This window comes from Chaetodon auriga, chromosome 9, assembly GCF_051107435.1.
Source record: "Chaetodon auriga isolate fChaAug3 chromosome 9, fChaAug3.hap1, whole genome shotgun sequence".
Classification (NCBI taxonomy): domain Eukaryota; kingdom Metazoa; phylum Chordata; class Actinopteri; order Chaetodontiformes; family Chaetodontidae; genus Chaetodon; species Chaetodon auriga.
The window spans coordinates 17,169,912-17,189,054 of record NC_135082.1 but is presented as its reverse complement, the minus strand read 5'-3'; the positions used below and the strand labels follow the sequence as shown (position 1 = coordinate 17,189,054).

Genomic DNA, 19,143 nt, shown 5'->3' with positions numbered 1-19,143 from the left:
TCTCCTAACGAACACAACTGGGGAGATTCTGGCAGTGGTTTATACAACCAGATACTGCTGACTGTGTGTTTCCAGAAAGGAGAGCCAAAAGAACAATCCCACAGTAAACAAGAAGATTTTTAACTGTTCGGCTCCAGGGATCAAAGAAAATCTGGTGCATCTGAATCTGAATCTGCACAGTTACAAAGAGCAAACGATTACATTTACAGGGTCCCTGAAAACACCACATCTCATGTTACACCCCAAAGAAGTAATTAAATCACTTATAATGAGTGTTTCAAAAACAGCAACATCATTTCTCAATGATAATCTAAGTTTATTCCATTTTATGATTTAATGAGAGACTTTCATGCTAGTTTTTAGTATTTGACAGGGCTCAGACCAGCCTTTATGTTTCTGGTGGTTTTCTGATTAACAAGTGTCGTCACACTGGAAACTCTTGACCCAAGGATTCACCCTAAGATTTAATGATTTAAGTAATAGGGACTTGCGTTCTGTCCCTATATGGAAGATGAGTCTCCACAATATGAGTAATTCATACACTCACACAGTGGTGAGTAAGATGGGTTAACTAGAAAGTTAAAAATGAACATTACAAAGAATCCTGATTCAACTTATTGCAAACTGTAAATTATCCTGTTTCGGTTTGAAAAATAACCACAACTTTTTCTTATTTTCATTGTTTCACTGCTTCTCTTCTGCGCGACATATCAGGATGGAGGAGAGATCCTAACCCTAAACCTAACCTTAACTCAAGTCTGCACTCTAAAACTGAATGATTTACATGACAGGGACTTGTGTTTTGTCCCCATAAGGAAAATGAGTCCCCACAATGTGACTGTGAACAGATTTATGTCCCTGCAACATGAGTAACACCTGGCCACACACACACACACACACACACACACACACACACACACACACACACACACACACACACACAGATGTCACCACTTTGAATAGTGTTGTAAATGTCACCAAGAAGAAGAAGAAGAAGAAGAAAGAAGAAGAAGAAGAAGAAGAAGACGAGGTGTAGGTGGGGTCTACTTCTGTTCTGGTTTATATTATCTTCTATTGACGGATGTGTGGGTCCTCAGGGGCCATGGCAGGGAAGTGATGTAAGAGCTTGTGATAAAACTGTGGTCATTTTCTCTGTTGTGTCACTCTGTTTTCTTTCCTGCCACTTCATGGCACTTCCTCACTGATCTTCCAACGGAGAAATAGATCCCTTCACACGGTTTGGGCATATTGGCAGGTTGTGTCAAAGGGAAGTGTGGCAATCATTCACTTGTCAGAGAGAATCTGTCACAGATAGGTCATGTTTTTATTGGGCTTGGAGCTACTTGGCTGGCAACCTGGCTTTCCTCGTTGGTGCACAAGGGCTGTTCGCATCCTTGTGGACGGCTTGTAGAAACGCAAATATTTCTGGAATACATTCGACATGATGATGATGAAAGTATGCATTTTTCTGAAATCTGTACAAAATGAAAGAAGAAGAAGAAGAAAGAGGAAGGGTACGACTCTTTACAGGAACTTTGTGGTTTTGTTTGCAGGTTTTAGCCAATTGACCACAAAATCTGCAGTGAATACTTCACAGCCACTCAGATTCCACAGAAAGTCTTGAAATTTACTTTCTGTCCAGTGAATTCACACATTTGTGACTCGCTTGAGGAAAGTAAATACTACAAGGGATTTTGAATGAACTCAAATTTGTAGCTCTGGAACTTCTTGTCTTGTACGTCTCAAGTCTTAGATGTTTGAGTCTCACACAAACACGTGAACGTGAGCCGGTTCCTGCTCACACCTGTGTTAGTCCTTTAATCAATCGACTTGATTCTGAAACAGGTTGATAATCTATTCTCTGGTTCCAGCCTTTCAAATGTGACACACTGCTGCTTTTCTTGGTTTTTATATGATTGCTGAAAAGTGCTTTTGAGGTTTGGGACTGTTGGTTGGACAAAACAAGGAGGGTATTTTTCCTCTTTTTCCTGCTAAATGGCTGATTAATCAATAATGAAAGTAACTGTGTCATGCAGATTTTGATGTCTTTGCACGTTGAGTTTTCAAGACCAAATCAAATCGAGCGACCTTGAAGGTAGGAAATTTATTTAGCTGGGAGAAGTATATAGTATATGTAAGTGTATGTGAAACTTGGAGTCTCAGTATGGCCTTGAAACTAATGACTGAGACATTAAACTCATGAGAAAAATGTTTACTGAGGTAATTTTCTCATGAGCTTACTATTTGCAACCAGTAGAGTCTGGCCATTAGAAATAATGCAGTTTTAAGGCACTTCTGTTTCCACTGTTTATGCAATGTGCGGTCTGGCCCTCTGAGCTCCCACACCGTCTCCACTGTGTGTGACTGGCCTGTATTTGTTGTTGCTGCTTCTTTCACACGCTGCAAACACGAAACCAGCCGCTGATAATCACACCTGGGCAGCAGGCCACGGCCTCCGCTCACCTCTGCTTCACTCGGTTCAGATCATGAGTATCGACTGTTATCCAGCTGCGTACAGGTGCTCGGCCTGTCGATGAGATTAGGGCCGGCGTGTTATTGTTTTTGGAGAGATAAAGTGTGACAGCCAGGCATAATGTGCTGCTGCCACGTCTCTGCCAACGCATGTCCTGTCTGGTATGACTTTGTCCTCCAAACAAAACACACCCCTCGTGCCTGGAAACTTCCTGCGCTGATAATGAGGTGATAAAAGGTTGGTTGGACCCACAAATGTGCTGCTCGTGTTTTCATGATTCACACAGTCGGACCCAAAATACACAAGTTCAGACACAAGCACGCACACACCTTCTTGTTCTCGCTTGCTAGCGTTCTTGTTTTTCACGATTGCGGATTTTAACTCGTAGCAGAACAATGTTGGAGCACAGGCCTTCATTGTTTCTGCAGGGAGGGCCTGGTGGAGGTGGATAAGGCAAAAAATAACAGATCAGGAACATTTTGGACAGAAGACAGATGGAAGGAAGAAAGAACAGAGATAATGAACCGGACAGAGGGAGGAGAACAAAAGCAAAGAGAGAAAGCTCTGCAGCCTTTGCTGACATGGAAATGAAGAGCAGGACGGGAAGCATCAACAAGTGTTTATCATCGCACGGCGTTGTTTGTTCGTCTTGGTTTTTTTGTGTTTGTGTCACACCTGAAATAACTGCCACGGAAACCCTTCAAGATTCATTGTTTATAGAAACTCTAATAAAGCAGAAAAATACTTTAATATAATCTTTTCCAACAATATACATCAACCATTCAAACTTTATACATCCATCTGAGTCTGAAATATTTACACACGCTTACATTTAAAAGGTTTGTTTGGTGTTCGCACGGCTGTGCAAAGGAAAGCTAATGCTGTGTCACAGGCCCTGTTTAAACTGACATCTTATAACACATTTTTTCCATTGACATCAAACATGATTCTACAGTAGAAATAGCTTCTCTTGTACAAACAGTTACATGTAATATATAATTTAATAAGTGCTCTGCATAACAATATAACATTTTTCATCTCCAAGATGAGACCAGGGTACACGATGCGACTAAAATGTTGCTGCACGGCGTCGGTGGATCTAGCCGGCAGTGTCAGAGCGACTGCTGTGTGTCACAGCCCAGCACCTCCAGACGCAGGGCGATGTCATTGATCCAACCCAGCGGGTGGATGCGGAGGTAGCGGCCGAACAGAGGGGGATCAAAAACGGTGAGAGCCTCCTCATCTGAATCATCGTTTCCCGTGAAGATCTGAGGATGGAAGAAAGTGGAGTGCAGGTAATGAATATGCAGAGCTATCAACAGTTGAGGTTTTCAGGGGTTTTTCTTATGAGTCATACAAGCATTCAGTCCACTGCGTGTCACTAAAACACACTTTCATAGGATTCTTGTGGTGTGTCATCAGCTCCATGTTAGACAGTGACTCATCTACCTGTTTCACAGGGAAACTGTGAGATAGATTAGGACTCCCGCATGAATGATTAAATGAAGGAATAAGTGAAATGAGTGAAGAACATGGTAGTCATTGCACTTTTATAGACTCCTTTTATGAAGCTGTATTCAGGCAGGAGTCTGGATCATATTTGCAGCAACTCTGAAAGCGGCCTGGTTTTACTGGAAAAGTTGTGAAACCCTCACTGTTTACGACCAACTCGTTCTTCTTTTCAGGTCGCCAAATACTGGCAATGCTTTGTCTCACCCCTCAGCATCTCATCAAGATGCACAAAGTATCCTTTAGTGTTCAGTTAGGTTGAGGCACCAAAGCTGCTTGGTTAGGTTAAGGGCTAGGGAGCAGGTTCAGGGTTAGGGTTAGATTTAGGGTAAAGCCTCATACAGACACTAAAGCGTACCTTTGCCGAGGGGCCTGACTAAATGCTGGTATGTGACGACCTGGGAATGATAACGGTCTGGCACTGCAGTAAGCGTACCTTTTCTTTTTGGGAGTTCTCCTCTAACACGCTGCTCCAGGACTGTCCATCATGGCTGACAGTGACTGAGAACTCGGTCACCATCATCTGGGTCAACAGTGATCGTGCTCCCTGGGTCACGACACCTGTGATGCGCTTTACTTTTCCCAAGTCAACCTGCAGCCACTCATGGGGGTTATTGTTCTGGGGTGAAAAGGGCAGAGGAAACATTTTTAGAGCTCAGAAAGGAAAATATTAATATAAAAGAACCAACACACAGTCACAGTCTAATGCATCAGATAAAGTGAGGGGAGTTTTATGAAACTGAACAGCTTCTGAATGAAATAGATGTCACCAGAGTAAAGGAAAAGAACACAAAACAGATTTAGGGAAGGCCAAACTGAACAAAAAAACGCTTACTCTCTCACATTGGACCACTAGGAAACTTATAAACAAGCAAAATGTTTCTGGCAGAACGTCTTTTTTTCCACTGGCATGATGTGGCTGAACACAGCAAAGCCAGATGAACTGCAAACGAGGGGATTTTCTGCATTTGAATTCTTTATCTAGCATTCATGGTTGCTCCGCTACCGGAACAGCCCCAACAAACAAAAATGACTCAAAGCTGAAATTCAGGGTGAGGAGAGTCAAACATTACTTTCTTATTTTCAAGAAAATCAAGGTCATCCCATTTTGTTCTGTATCCTGTAGTGCAAGACGTACGTTTTCCTGTTTAGACTAATGTTGAGAACAATGAGAAACTGAATGCTGGCCGCAGCTACTGTGACAGGATACGTGCTTCTAAGCCTCAAAGGGCATGCAGAAACAGAGAAATCTCTTTTCCAGATAATAACCGGCCCACAGCGGCTGACCTCTGTCCACAGATCACAAGTGCAACTCTTTGGCGTGTGACCTGTAATAACAGCTCAACAGTCTGACAGAAGGACAAATCACACCTCTGCAGTTTAGTGTTGCAAAGTGTGAAAATGATAAGCTGAGGAGAGGAGTAGGAGGAGGAGAGGAGGAGGAGGGACGACAGAGCAAAATCTTATTGGATAGGACAGAATAAAGGCAGACAGGATCGAGGGAAGAGACCGTTGCTGCCCCAGTGAAAATGAATTATCTGCTTTACAAGAATATAGGTAGCATGTGTGTATCTGTGTACTTGGGTTTACCTTTGGCCTCCAGGCGTTGGCCCTGCCCTCCTGATGGAGGCGGGCAAGGTTGGGGGTCCAACTACGCAGCAGGGAGGAATAAAATGAGGAGGCACTAAAGCTTCTGTCAGGAATCAGCCCCTTCTGGAGCCCAAGAGGGAGCGAGCAGCCTGGTCACACACACACACACACAGAGTCATTCTCAGCACTTTATGCAGTAAAATGAACATAGATTCTGCTGATGTGGGTGAAACTCACTGTTGAGATCGCAGCCTAGCAGCTCAAGGCGGAGAGCAGGCTTCTGCTTAAAGTCCATTGGATGAATCCTGACATAGCGAGCCACAAATGGTGGAGCGAAGCGGTTTTCTTTCACCTTGGAGCTGTCCATGTTGCCATAAAATACCTTAAACAGAGCCACACAAACAGTTCATATGCCAATCTTTCTCCATATCAAACCAAAGCACATGCTTTTAGGCCGATTTCCACCATCGCAGGAAGCAACTGCTTTCCTTCTTTGTTGACATGCAGAAACTTGAAACTTGCACAATCAAGAACCACTAATGAACTTTTCCTTACCTGCTCACAACTGGTACAAATGGTAACCCTAATTCTAACTCAAACAGATGTATGTGTATGTGTGCACTACAGTGGAGGACATACTTTGGTCTTGCTGGTGCTGTTTCCCCTGTAAGTGGCCCAGGTCTCCTGGTCCAGGCTGTAGGAGACGGTGAAGAATCTGATGTAGTTGTCCCTGAGCTTCGCTCTGACTCCCTGTGTCTGCACACCGTGCAGCAGGGTGGGCCTCTGAAGGTCAACCTAATACCACAAGTGAACATTAACTACAAAGAATCCTTCATTCAGATTCTGCATTAGGCACACTGGACACTACGTAATGTAGCATGTACAATGTACTGTAAACGTACAATACACAGGAGAAAGGATGGATGTCTCACCTGTATCCATGACATCTTGTTTCTGCCCATCCAGGCATTGATATAACCAGACTGATCCAGCCTCGCCAGCTGTGGCTGCCAGTTGTCTGGACACACGAGTGTAAACGCAGTTAGAATCCAACTTGGTGGAGCTCATGGTATATGTGGTAAGGACTTCCTCTTACTTCAGCAAATATCAAAGGATACTCTTGAATTGTTTGTTCACCTTGTTAAAGCTAAAACACGTCCTTACCTATGTGATCTGATGCTGTGATCTGGGAATCCTCAATCCTTCCTGATTTCATCCCCAGAGGCGAGATACATCCTGCATGTCCATACAAGGAAATTCCAGCTTAATAGCATGTTAAATTTCCAGGTGTGCATAATCATCAGTTCAAAAATTCCTCAACTCAATTTATGTGTCCTTAATACACCTGGACAGTACGGAACTATGTTGTCTGTTTTGACATTTCTGGATATGATGACACGTGAGACTGTACAGGTTTGCCTCAAATATTTGGCCTTGCATTATAGGAAGTCCTCATCAATTCAAAAGCCCCATATATTACAAAATAACAAAATTCTTTACAGTAGAGGAAATGTGGGAAAAGCCTCTGACATACTTCGTACAATGTGATGAAATGAAACTGATGATGAAACTTCAAAATGCAGCGACAAAAGAGTTTAATACGACCGTAAGTGCTCGAGCTCCTGGTGTTGCAAAATCACTTTCACTTCTTGAATAAGTCAGTGCTCATGGCTATCTACTTGTCCCTTCCTGTCTTGTGTCCTCTCCTTGTGTTTATCCCTGTTTGTGTGTGTGTGTCTGGACTGGGCAGTTCTTCCTCACTTATGGCTCACCTACACCTGATCCTCGTGCCAATCAGTGACCACAGCTACAGCCAATCCACAAACACCAGGCACAGGATAAATACCTGGTTCTCCTCACTAGCTGGGTAACATGTCTCGGCCAGTTCGCTGTCCTAGCGGCTTGTTATTTGCTCTAGTTTTCGCCTTCTGCACAGATCATCTCCCAGTGATCATTATTATTATGATTTGTTATTCCTGCATTTGGAGTCCAGCCATTGACTCAGTCTTAACACAAACTACACTTACAACTGATCTTTTTACATCACTGTTACTTGGCCAGAGACATTTGTTTAGCATGGTAACACGCTTTAACCTATTGGTATGGTAAAGTTTATCATGTTAGCATGCTAATCGCAGAACCCCAGAATACACCTGAGGCTGAGAGCAATTAAGTGTTAGAGGTATCCTTTCATGACTGGCAGTGTTGGGAAAGTGGAGCCACGAGCATGGCTAAAAAATCAGCAAGTAAAATCCACTATTACAGCTCTGTCTATCTATTAGATTATATATCATATTACTGCAAATATTAGTAATACATACATATTTTTGACAGTGTGTACGTACGTGGATTATAGACCAGCAGTTTAGCCCTCATGCCGGCCAGCTGGTAGTCTCCTATAGTGCACTCCACCAGCCATGTGCCGACTGTGGGGGGTCTCATCTCCACCGTGCCAAACACTCCTGGGTGACCGAGAACAAACGAAAAACATGAAATCGGTCAAGAATAAGGCTCTCAGAGTGCAAATCAGCTTGTTACTTAAAACAGAGATAAGTAAAACACTGCCAAGGTTCATAATATCCACCCAGGAAACTGCTCTTCCAGCTGGTCTACTTCAGCTCAAAAGGTTTGTGCAAACACAGGGCTAAACATTCCAAGAGTGAGTGATAGAGGCTGTGTGAATGAAAACATGAATGTATGAATGTGTGTTTACCAGGGAAGAGGTTGTAGACCCCCATACGGTGTTCCTCTTTGGTGTGAACAGTGAAAGGCAGACCGTGGAAGTGCACAGCGTGGTACTCTCCGTCACTTCCTACATTCAGCAGGTGCCACCTGACTCGCTGGTGCTGGCCCACCAACAGACCAGGAAGCGTCTCCGCCACATAACCATTTATTGCTAAGAAAAAACATGGGGATTATTTCAGAGAAATTACAGAAAATGATTTCAAGATGACACCAACAATCCATCTTATTGTCTCCACCTGCAAACTTATTGCTGATGTGGTACCAGGGGTCCTCAGTGTTGGCCTGACAGGGTGGAGTACAGTGCTGACGCAGGTTCTCCTCCAGGTACCAGCTTTTTGTTTCATCAAAGGTGTGGAAGAGGAGGGAGAAGTCCTGGACGTCTGGCTGCGTGTACTGACGAGTCCGCAGGGTGCCGGACTTACAGATCACCAGTGGACCAATCAGACCTGAATGAAGGTCCCTCTCCTGGAACACAGTAAAAACATATTTAAAAAGCTACAAACAACTAATGAAGAAATTAAAGTGCTAGAGTTACAAACATAACTAACTGAAAACAAAATAAACTATAATAATTTTCATACACAGAGGGTCTGCGAAGGACAAAACAGAAAGATAACACAGGTTCATTCACTACAAACACACAAACACATGTTCTGGACAGACATCACAGTGTTCAGTGCATGCTGTGCAACCATGAAAGATAAAGACAGACCTTGTCCACAGTGGAATAGTAAGCCCCAGTCTTGCAGTCAAATTCAGTGTCACTTGGTCCTTGTTTTCTGGTTATTCTCCAGTTATATGTCCGTGCCTCCCCAGGAGGCACAGGCTCTCCTGGGACCCCGGGTGGAGCAGAGGAGGCGTGGGTTTGGGCAAAGCCAGCTCCCTGGCTGCGGTCGTAGACTCCCTGAAGGTGAAAGGAGTATGGCCTGGATGCCTTGTTCTTAAAGATCACCTTGAATAAGACAGAGAGGGAAACGATGGGTCACCAAACACAGCAAAATCATCTGCTTATGATTCTTCATTCAGTTTCATGAAACATCACTTCACGTGTGTCTGTGTTTTATGAAATGGTGAAGTGGAAGCTACAGAGACGACAGAAAAACATTATTTTTTTATTTAGTTACAGGATGACTCACAGTGAGCAGATCATTAATCTCTGTTCTGATGAAAGGTCCCATGATTCCCAGGTGTTCCTGCAGCTCTCCTTTGCCTACGGGATCTAGAAAGTCTTTATCCCTGTACGCTCGAAACACCACCTTCTTGTACTCTGGCAGGAACTTCCTCATGCCTCGACGCATCTCTCTAAAGAGAGGAGTTGAGTCAGTACTGCTGCTTTAGGTGTTGAGTGTTGGGTTTCAAAATGCATGTTGGTGTTAGTAGGCAGACTTTTGAACACTGCAGCCAGGCTAGCCTCTACCAGCTTCCAGCATTTGTGCTAAGCTAAGATACTCATCCCCAGACTGTCTCTCCACACTTAACGCACATACAGTATATGAGAATTGTTCAGCTTTTCATCTCTGTTGACAAAGAAACCTGGATGAGCAATTATTCCTACCTGGGTTTGATGAGCTGATATGGTTTTCTGACGCCATAGTCCCAGGTGATCTCCTCTGCAGCAATGTAGTAGTGGCGATATCTGACCTCTCCAGAGCGCAGGTCCATGTAATCTGTGCCAAATATATCTGATGTGCTGTTCACCTGTGACAAAATGAACAGTAAGTGTTTTGATTTGTGGCACTTACTGTCCAACATATGGATTGAAATGCACTTAATAAATGTAGATAAGACACACACACACACACACACACACACACACACACACACACACACACACACACAGAGGAAATAGTACCTCTTGGCTGTAGTCATCATACTCAAAGGACAGGTCAATCCCTGCTGTATAGTTGCTGTCAGCAGTGTAGTTGTGTTCCTGATCCAGCAGATCTACTTTAAGTGGCTCAGGTTCAGCCTGAATGTAGTTTTGATGCATCGCCTCTGAGCTGGTTAGATCTACATTTGAGGGCTTCTTATTCAGCAGTGGTTTGCTGTTCAGTAAGATCTCATTGCTCTCTTCAGGCTTTCGCTTTGTCCCATTATTCACACTTGACATTTCATTCCTTTCCTCAGCCTTCACACCGGCAACACTGTCGGTCCGATTTTCCATAGTCTGATCTCCAATCTCTATCCCAGTTCCTCCATCTTCTGAGGCTCCAGAGCTGATATCATCATCTGTCCCATTGCTTTCTGCTTGTCTTCTCTGTCTGATAACTCCCTCTCCTCCAGGTTCAGACCCATTCTGAGACACCCTCCACTCCCCATCTTTCTCTATTTCCTCCAAGATATTCTCTGGGAGTTCTTCCTCCATCACCGCGGCTTCTTGTCCTTCCAGAGATGTCACTGCCACTTTCTTCAGTTGACATCCTGCCTGTCCATCGGCTCCACTCCCCTCACTTTTATCATCAGTGACATTTTGACCAGATGTGTTTGCTAACTGAGTGTTGTTCTTGCACACTCGAACCAACATTGTGCGATTTTGAACTCTTCTGGCCCTTGGCTGGAAACCTAACTGGTCTATATAGTCAGAAATATCGTCTTCATCCCTATTGCGATCGACCAGTGGTAGTTCTCCGTTGTCGCAAGGACGAACAGTGTAATAGATGCTCATCCCCCGGCTCTTCAGGCTGCCATCGAAGGCACTGATCTCCCACTCACCTGAGAGATGACATAGAATTAATATGACTCAACACACACTGGAGGCGCATGGCATGTCGAAACACCTGCAGCCAAGCCCACAAATCAGCTGCTTCTTGGGGAAACAGGACAAAATGTGCAGCATCCTGATGTGCCAATTCCACAAGCCCATGTGCACATTGTGTATTTGATTAAAGTGTTTTTGTAGTTTGTTGTACAAAAATAAGACAAATAGAAGTTTGAAGCCACCTTATTTTTGTAATACTACCACTGGAGGGCACCAAAGCAAGAAATCCACACACAGTGCCTTTAATCAGTGCCATAATTTTACTGGATTGATGAAGCTGAAACTGTATTAGTGGTGCTTTTTGAGGTGGTTTGTTTCATGCAGTTATTGCTCAACTGATCTGTTAACTATAACAGCACTGAAGTGGGACGAGCACTGGTGGCCTGCTGTCTGTCAAGGTGCTGAATCCCTTATCGTACCTGGTTTCCTAATACTTTTAAAAGATAGGTTAGGGTTAGCACCTGCAGACCAGCCATGCAAACATATCTATAGCAGATTACTGTACCTACAATATAGTTATCCTGGCTGACCATCCAAGGTACAACTAGCCAAAACCTCCAGCTAAAAGTTACTTGGGTAATTTAGTCTGAGAGAAAAGTTTAAATGACTCAAACTTCAGTCTCACCCATCAGTTCAGGTTCCATGGGCACGGTCACACCAGTCATGGGGAACAGGGTGAGGACGGACTGGTGGAGGCCTTGGTATTGAAAGAGGTTTCCCGTGAAGTAAACAGACAGGAAGTCACTCTGAGTGCCCACATTGGCCACATGCCAGAAGGTGACGTCAGTTTTACATATCACAAACTGACGCCCGCTGAACATGATGCCGTTTACACCTGCAGGTAGAGGGAAATACACAGCTTTTAAAGTTGATGATTTGATGGCTCAATATATAATAGGAAGAAATACAATAATACCTGTCAGGAAGAACAGCTAATAATCAATATTTCAGTTGTAATAGGGGTCACTTGGTGTGATGAACCTAGAGAGTTATCGCCCAAATACAGTAAGAAGAAATAAATATACAAATGTAACTCTGAGGTGAACTTACTGTAAATGACATTGGAGTTGTAGAATTCAGGGTCGGTGGCGTTTGAGGAGCTTTGGCTGGACTTCTGCATGTTTTCGTTGACGTACCAACTTCTGTTCTCATCAAACACCGCAAATATCACGCTCCACTCTTTATCCGGGCCAAACTGCATGCAACAGTAGATTCATTATTATGTTCAGTGCTATATTACATTCATGCAGGTGAGAGACAACATTGTGGCTTGGATCTTAAAAGGATTTTTTCAAATAACCCCTGTTGGGCAATTAGTCTGTAGTCTCTCATATTCATTATCAAATAAACGTTCTCACCAGGCGTCCTCTGGTGTCGATGGCATCATTCTTGCAGATCAGAAGGGTGCCCACCAACCCAGAAGCCAAGTCCCTCTCTGGGGAGACGGTGCTCTGATACAGCTGGGTCAGACACTGGGGGTCTCCGTTCAAGGGCCCATCATCTGGTGTCAGCCTCCAAACGTAGGTAAACGTCCCGTTTGGGGGCACTCCCATGGAGCGCAAGTCCTTCTCTGCAGCTGTTTAATTAGATGAGATTACATGAAACTTTGATGTTTCTAAGATATGGGAATTACAGAAAATAAGCACTAAAGACAACACACCAAGAGCAAATGTAATACCCTGAAAACATTGTACATTCATTTTCTTTTTTGGCTGAATTATAGGCTTAGAGTATATTTGACATTACAAAGACAAGTGACTACAGTGTCACATCATATCAAACCATATTCAGCTGTTATCAATATCATGAGCTGGAGGTGTGTGTTTGGACATCAGTAGACAAAAATAATTTATCAATTTATCCCTCATCCTTTGCTGATCTAACATGGGGAGGTGTGTTTGACGCACGTGAATGCTGTGGCTCTCCCTTATCTCAATCAACTTCTGAGAAAAGCAATCAAATTAGAAAGACGTGTGTTTAGTCTGTGGCTTACCGTTTGTGGATCTCTGCAGTGGATAGATCTTGGTGAGGCCATTGGGGTAGATATTGAAAGGGCGACTGGCCAGGTTTCTCAGAGTGATCTGAGGACACAGTTCAAACCAATGGGCAATCAGCAAGAAGCCATACAAAGAGCTGTTTCCTTCTGTTTTTCTACGCTTGATAATTTGTTGTTTTAACTCAAATTCGATCATGCACAGAAGGCCATCTTGCATATGTTCTGTCCTCAAACTCACCTGGATTTGATCATTGACTTTTCCTTTCAGAAGTGGACCGACCAGCGTCTTTGCAGGGTTCTTTCTCTCAGTGAAAGTACCGTCTGTGTATTCCACGTACACCACTTTCTTATACCTGTAGCCAAGGTGATGGGGAGCTGCAGGCAAATATCCAGACTGGAACTCGCTGAGATGTCAAGGAAAAAAGAAACAACCAATTTGAACCAATTCGATGATTTTCTGTTATTCTTCTTCCTCCAGCCTTCTTACCTGTCTGTGAGCTTGAGGTGAGGAGCGTAGTCCCAGGTGACCTCTTCAACGGCGATGTAATGCTTCCAGGTTTTCACCTGCTCACCCCTGCTGGCTCTGACTTGCACCTGTGGTTTCCTGGGCTGGAAGCTTATGGTGTTGAACAAATCCTCATTGTCTTCATCACTGTACTCATCGCTGTAGTCCTCGTTATCTGTGTGTTTAACGTTACGCAGGTCGGGCCCGGGCAGAGTGACCTGGTCGGGGCATTTCTCCACCATGAACAAAGCGTTCATACCATCTGGGTAGAGATGTAGTGCACAATAACAATCTCAGTTACCATTTAAATAGAGGAGATGAAAAATGTAGCTGGGGAAACAGATTGTGATGGAAAAAGACTTATTGGCCTTTCTTACCGTGGCGGTGAGCATGTATCTGACAGCTAATAAGGAAGCGGCCTATAGTAGCGGGTCTCATTTCTGCAGCAATGAATGTCATAGGGGTCACCTCCATAGTGACTTTACGATGGGTCAACACCTTAAAAAAAGCATATGTACTAGATTAGAAGGCAGACAATTTTGGGAAATACTCTTACTTGCTTTCTTGTTAGCTGAGAGGATCGATACACGTGGGTACTGGAGCCAAAGGGCAGTTAGCTTAGGTTAGCAAAGACTGGAAGCAGGAGGGAACAGTTTGTCATGTTTACATCACTGTTTGTGAATGGTTTACATACAAGCGTTAATTAGTCACCTTAAAGAAATGCTGGAGGGTTTATATTGGAACTTTGGACAGATAAAGGCTAGATGTTTCCCCCCACTTCCAGTCTTTATGCTAAACTAGGCTAATCATCTGCTGGGCCCTGCTCCATTCTTTATGTACAGACATGAGACTGGTATCAATCTTCTCATCTAGCCAATCTATGAGAAGACATAAAAATGCCAAGCTAGTCCTTTAAATAAGCAGCAGATCTTTCAAAAAAATTAAATGCAAAGTGTAAGAACTGCAGATAACAAATACAGTTTAATGAGTTTAATGTAGCTTGTATGTGTAAGCATTTCAACTACTGCACTGAAATTCAACTGAATTCAATGTCTTTGCGTAGTGCCTCCGGGATATAAAAATCATCTTTAGGTAGTGTTTATTAATTTTCTATTTGAAAGAAAAAGACAAGTGAGACAATAAACCCAGAGTCTATTTCATTTTTCAAATATGCATTTATTAGCCAGTAAAATAATCAGTTTAGGAGTTTAATCTCTTTTAATCTTTAAATCTGTTCTTTAAATTCAATTTTTTGTGAAAACTTACCTGCAGAGAGTGATCCTGAAACTGAATGGAGTGGATTTCTGGAGCTGTGCCCACGCCAATCAGATGCCAAAACACATGATTACGGCCCTGACACATTTTCAAACCTGCACACACACACACACACACACACACACACACACACGTACAGAGAAAATGAGGACAAATTCCGGTGTGGACCCCATACAGCGCAGCCACTGATACACTGAGCACAACATCAGCAACACTTAACATTTCAACATTTCAGCACGACTTCATGGAACAGACTCTCTAGGACTGTCTGCAGCCAGCCTGGATCATTACCGGGTAACGTGGAGTTGACATATCCATTGATGGTGTGGTATTCCTTCCTGCTGTTGCTCCTCTTAAACTTTTCTCTGCTCTTCCTCTCTCCGACCTCTCCATACCAGCTCTTGGTCTCATCAAACACAGCGAACAGCAGGACGAATGCAGGATTCCTCCTCTGGCCGTCATCTGTGAAGGCACCTGGGAAACCACACACACACACACACACGCACACACATATAATACATATGATGCAAGATATGAGAATATACTTGAAATGCTATTGTGCAATCTGATATTACAGGAGCATCAAGAACACCTGCAGCTTTGTCTCTTACATATTTTATTACCTATCAAATTTCCTCTTTTTTACAGATTGAGATAAACCTCTGTTCAGTGCTAATGTTCCTATTCATCCATTAGCGTAGCTTTAGGTTGGTCAGTTGGTCCACCACTTTGGTAGTTAGTTCAACAACTACTGGATGGATTGTGATTGACGCCTGCAGATGTTTCTGCCCACCTCATGATGAATTGTAATCACTTTGCTAATTCCCTGACTTCTAATCATGACACCATCATCGGGTCAAAATTGTTAACTATGGTTATCAATTTTGGCTCAACATAGTGCATGTTTGTAAATTCAAATAGTGGCTGTGGCTGCGAGAGGTAATAACAGATCATAGCGGCCCTTTGTCTGACCACACACTGACTTGTTTTGCAGATGAGCAGAGCGCCGATGAGTCCTGAGTTTACATCGCGGACCGTGTCCACCTGGGATGAGTAGGAGTAGGTGAGGCACTCGGGGTCGCTGGTGGTGGGACCGTCTTTAGGGCTGATGTCCCACACGTACTCGTAGTAACCACCAGGAAAGACGGCATCATCCTCCTTCTCCTGGCCCGCTGTGGAGTCATCATACCCGGCTCCTGGAAAGAAAAGACACAGCATGACTCCTCTGTTTTCATTCAGCAGTGGAGGTGAGTCAAAGCTGGAAATGTGGTGTCATAAGAACATGTGTAAGCTGGTCTAATCTTAGAAAAGGTATTTACAATTCGAAAGGCATGCTGCACTGAAGGGCGTAAAATAAATATAATGACATAAGATTGGTAAATTTTTTAAAATGAACCATCCTGCCATGAGTAAAGGTGAAAATAAGACCACAATGCTGTGAGAACACATCCAGAGGAAACTCTTGATGATGGGTAATAATGACTTACATCAGTGGACACACACACACACACACACACACACACACACACACACACACACACACACACCCACAGGCAGCAACCTTTTTGTTCACCCTTAATACTCCACGTTTATGTGATTAGATCTGCTTCATGACGGCTCATTCCTGGACGTGACAGGTTCAGCTTTTCAGATTATGATGAACTCCTTTAAAGGAATCCACCCTGTGGTAAGAAGACATGAGCCGTTTACAGGAACTGGCTGCTTCGGATCTACAGCAGCAGCATTAGGACATATGCCAATGCCTTCTGTGAAGGGTATTAACCTCCAAAAGCTCCTCAAATCAGGGATATTCAATTAATGCCTTTGCAGTCGGGTGTTCTAACTCAAAGGATTTCTGTGTAATGTGAAGAATTCGTGCTGTAGGGCTGACCGTTTGGCTCTAACATGCTGCGCAAAATCTGCACACACAAGATAGTGATAACCGTTACTCGCTGCTTCTAAAGAATAAGGCGGCAACTTTTTTCTTGATGATTTCAATACAATTTTACACTTATAAAAAAACTTTGTGAAAGCATGATTGTTACTACAGTGTTATGACATGAGTCTGGTCAGTAGTAGTTTGACATTTCCGGTCTTTTCCATGAGCGGCTTCTCTGCTCTCTTTTTTTGGCAAATTTATTCCAGACTTCAGCAAAAACCATGTGTGTAAGACGATCAGATTTGGATTCATCCTTAGTGCTGTTACACTAGGAATTTTTATGTTTTTGCCACTGACTCATCGGAGCTGCATCATGGACTTGAAAGAGTCAAATGCTGAGTCAAAAAATGAACAGGACGCTGCTGTCTACTGTGTTTGTGACGAAGTGCTTGAGAGAGCAAAAGGTTCTGTACCTTCAGACTGTTTCCAGTAGGTGATCCCCACAGGGCTGATACTGTAGGGCTGAGAGGCCAGGTTTTTGAAGTGGACCACCACCCTGTCTCCAGCCTGGGCCACGATCACCGGACCCTGAATACCTGCAAACAGAGGACACAATGTTCAGAGAGGAGTCACGCATACGACTTTATCTGTACAAAGCAGCTCCTGGTCATTCTGATTTTGTTTTAAAAACAGTTATTAACATTGATAGCAATGTGAGATGATGACACATACCCCATGAACTTTTGTGAAGACTGAGAATATTAAAAGAGGAGACCTACCTGTCCACGGGGGCCTTGGCTTGGGGAGAGTATATGTGGAGTCTGTATACTCCCTGTAAACTGCCTTGATGTATTTTTGAGGAATCTCTTTGTATCTCCTAAAACAGAACAGAATGCAGGCCGTCAGCGAAACTAATCCAATCAAATAATAAGAAAACTGCCAAGGAAACTCTTAAAAACACCCTTTAATCAATCCTACCCATCTTAGGATCATGTTTTGAGGTTAGAAATAACAGCAAATACACATTTAATTTCTCTGATTTTGGACATTCAGCTTTTACATTAACATCCTAAAGCTATCAAATACATTAATAGAAAGACATTTTAACAGGTCACTGACAACAGACTACAACGTGTTTCTTACTTAAATTTAACGTCAAATTTGATTGTAAATTGTCATTATTTAAACCAGTTTCTAATATCCCATAAACAAACAAACACATAAAAAACATCAACTTGTCCTGGAAGCAAAACAAGCCGAACTGTGCTCAATGCCAGATTTATTTGAAGTGATTGAACATCCTCTGGAAACCGGCAGTGAGGTCGAGCAGTCCTATCAAAGTGGGTCGCTTAGATTAAACAAATCCATACTCACCTTTGGTCGGACGCTGGGTCAACATCGTCCAGGTAGACGTAGTCCCAGCCTATTTCCACCGCTGCTATATAATACTCTCTTACAGCAGCGGCAGGCTGCTGCGCCTGTCCGCCGGAGGAGCGGAGCAGCAGCAGCAGCGGCAGCGGCAGCAGCAGCAGCAGGAGTGTCGCTGTCATCGCGGGGTGCGCACCTGTGTCTCCGGTCAAACGCTGGCCGGCTCTGCTGCTCCTCCAGCGGGCTGGAGCATTTAAAGGGCCCTGTGGGTGGAGGGAGGACAGGAACTGCGAAGCTTCACGTGGCGGTTAGAGTTTAGGAGTGGGTGTGATCGCGCGCCGCTCTGCTGTGATAAACCCAGATGAGACTTAATTTGGGGAGAAATTTGCCTTGGACACACTGTGCTGCTGCTCCATACACCCATAAAATACACGAAACACACAAGACAAGCAGAAATACCTGCGATGATGTCACAATATACATATAAATACAAATAAAACAGAAGCCTAATCTTTAGCACTTTTTAATGAGGCTTTGTTTGTTGGCTGACTAACAACGACAGATTTTCGTTGCCAGGTTGTGAATAATTCCTCTGTCTGACGCTGGATCATCTGGACCCACATCCATTTAGTAACTGTAACTACATCGCTTATTTGAAATTAAAGCATTAACTTATTAATTGCCAACATTTAGAGCTGTTATTACAAAACAGAGTAAACACTGTTGTTATTAAGGGGTTGTGTCTAACTTATAAAGCATTAGTCAATTATTTAACAGCTGTTAATAAAGCCATTGTCAGAAATCATAAACCTTTTATGATGCATAGCTTATCTGAGAGCGGCACCCTTGTCTGAAGAGACGGATATATTGATAGATGCTGCTGTTTGCCCCACAAGGAAAATGATGTTTGTAATTATGATTTGATTAAATGTGACTGGTTGACCGCGTGATGTGCTCTTTATGTTGTAATACATAACTATAAGTGAATACAATGACAAACCACATCACAGTAAAAAAAAAAAAAAAAAAGGAATTTAAAGCCCTT

At 43.3% G+C, this 19,143-nt stretch overlaps 1 protein-coding gene across 1 annotated transcript; it reads right to left on the bottom strand.

Moving 5' to 3' along the window:
• Positions 1–3,175: 3,175 nt before the first annotated feature.
• On the bottom strand, positions 3,176–18,326 carry f8 (coagulation factor VIII, procoagulant component). The gene is made up of 27 exons (XM_076738318.1): positions 18,105–18,326; positions 17,510–17,607; positions 17,204–17,326; positions 15,835–16,047; positions 15,143–15,325; positions 14,843–14,946; positions 13,954–14,074; positions 13,559–13,838; positions 13,310–13,475; positions 13,069–13,156; positions 12,434–12,651; positions 12,126–12,270; positions 11,701–11,910; positions 10,170–11,029; positions 9,873–10,015; positions 9,454–9,619; positions 9,030–9,269; positions 8,554–8,782; positions 8,286–8,468; positions 7,918–8,034; positions 6,737–6,808; positions 6,505–6,590; positions 6,212–6,367; positions 5,810–5,954; positions 5,573–5,721; positions 4,419–4,601; positions 3,176–3,741 (listed from the first exon to the last, which is right to left on the bottom strand). The coding sequence occupies exons 1-27, from the start codon at positions 18,278–18,280 to the stop codon at positions 3,586–3,588; spliced, it is 5,010 nt and encodes a 1,669-aa protein (XP_076594433.1). The 5' UTR covers positions 18,281–18,326; the 3' UTR covers positions 3,176–3,585.
• Positions 18,327–19,143: the final 817 nt, after the last annotated feature.

What these genes read in the sequence shown, in the direction of transcription:
- f8 (XM_076738318.1), bottom strand. Translation starts at nt 18,280, where the DNA reads ATGACAGCGACACTCCTGCTGCTGCTGCTGCCGCTGCCGCTGCTGCTG. An exon ending in CTACTGGAAACAGTCTGAAG is followed by an intron (nt 16,048 to 17,203) that starts GTACAGAACCTT and finishes TTTTCTTTCCAG; the next exon opens with GAGCCGGGTATGATGACTCC. An exon ending in CCAACGCCTGGAGGCCAAAG is followed by an intron (nt 4,602 to 5,572) that starts GTAAACCCAAGT and finishes TTTTCACCCCAG; the next exon opens with AACAATAACCCCCATGAGTG.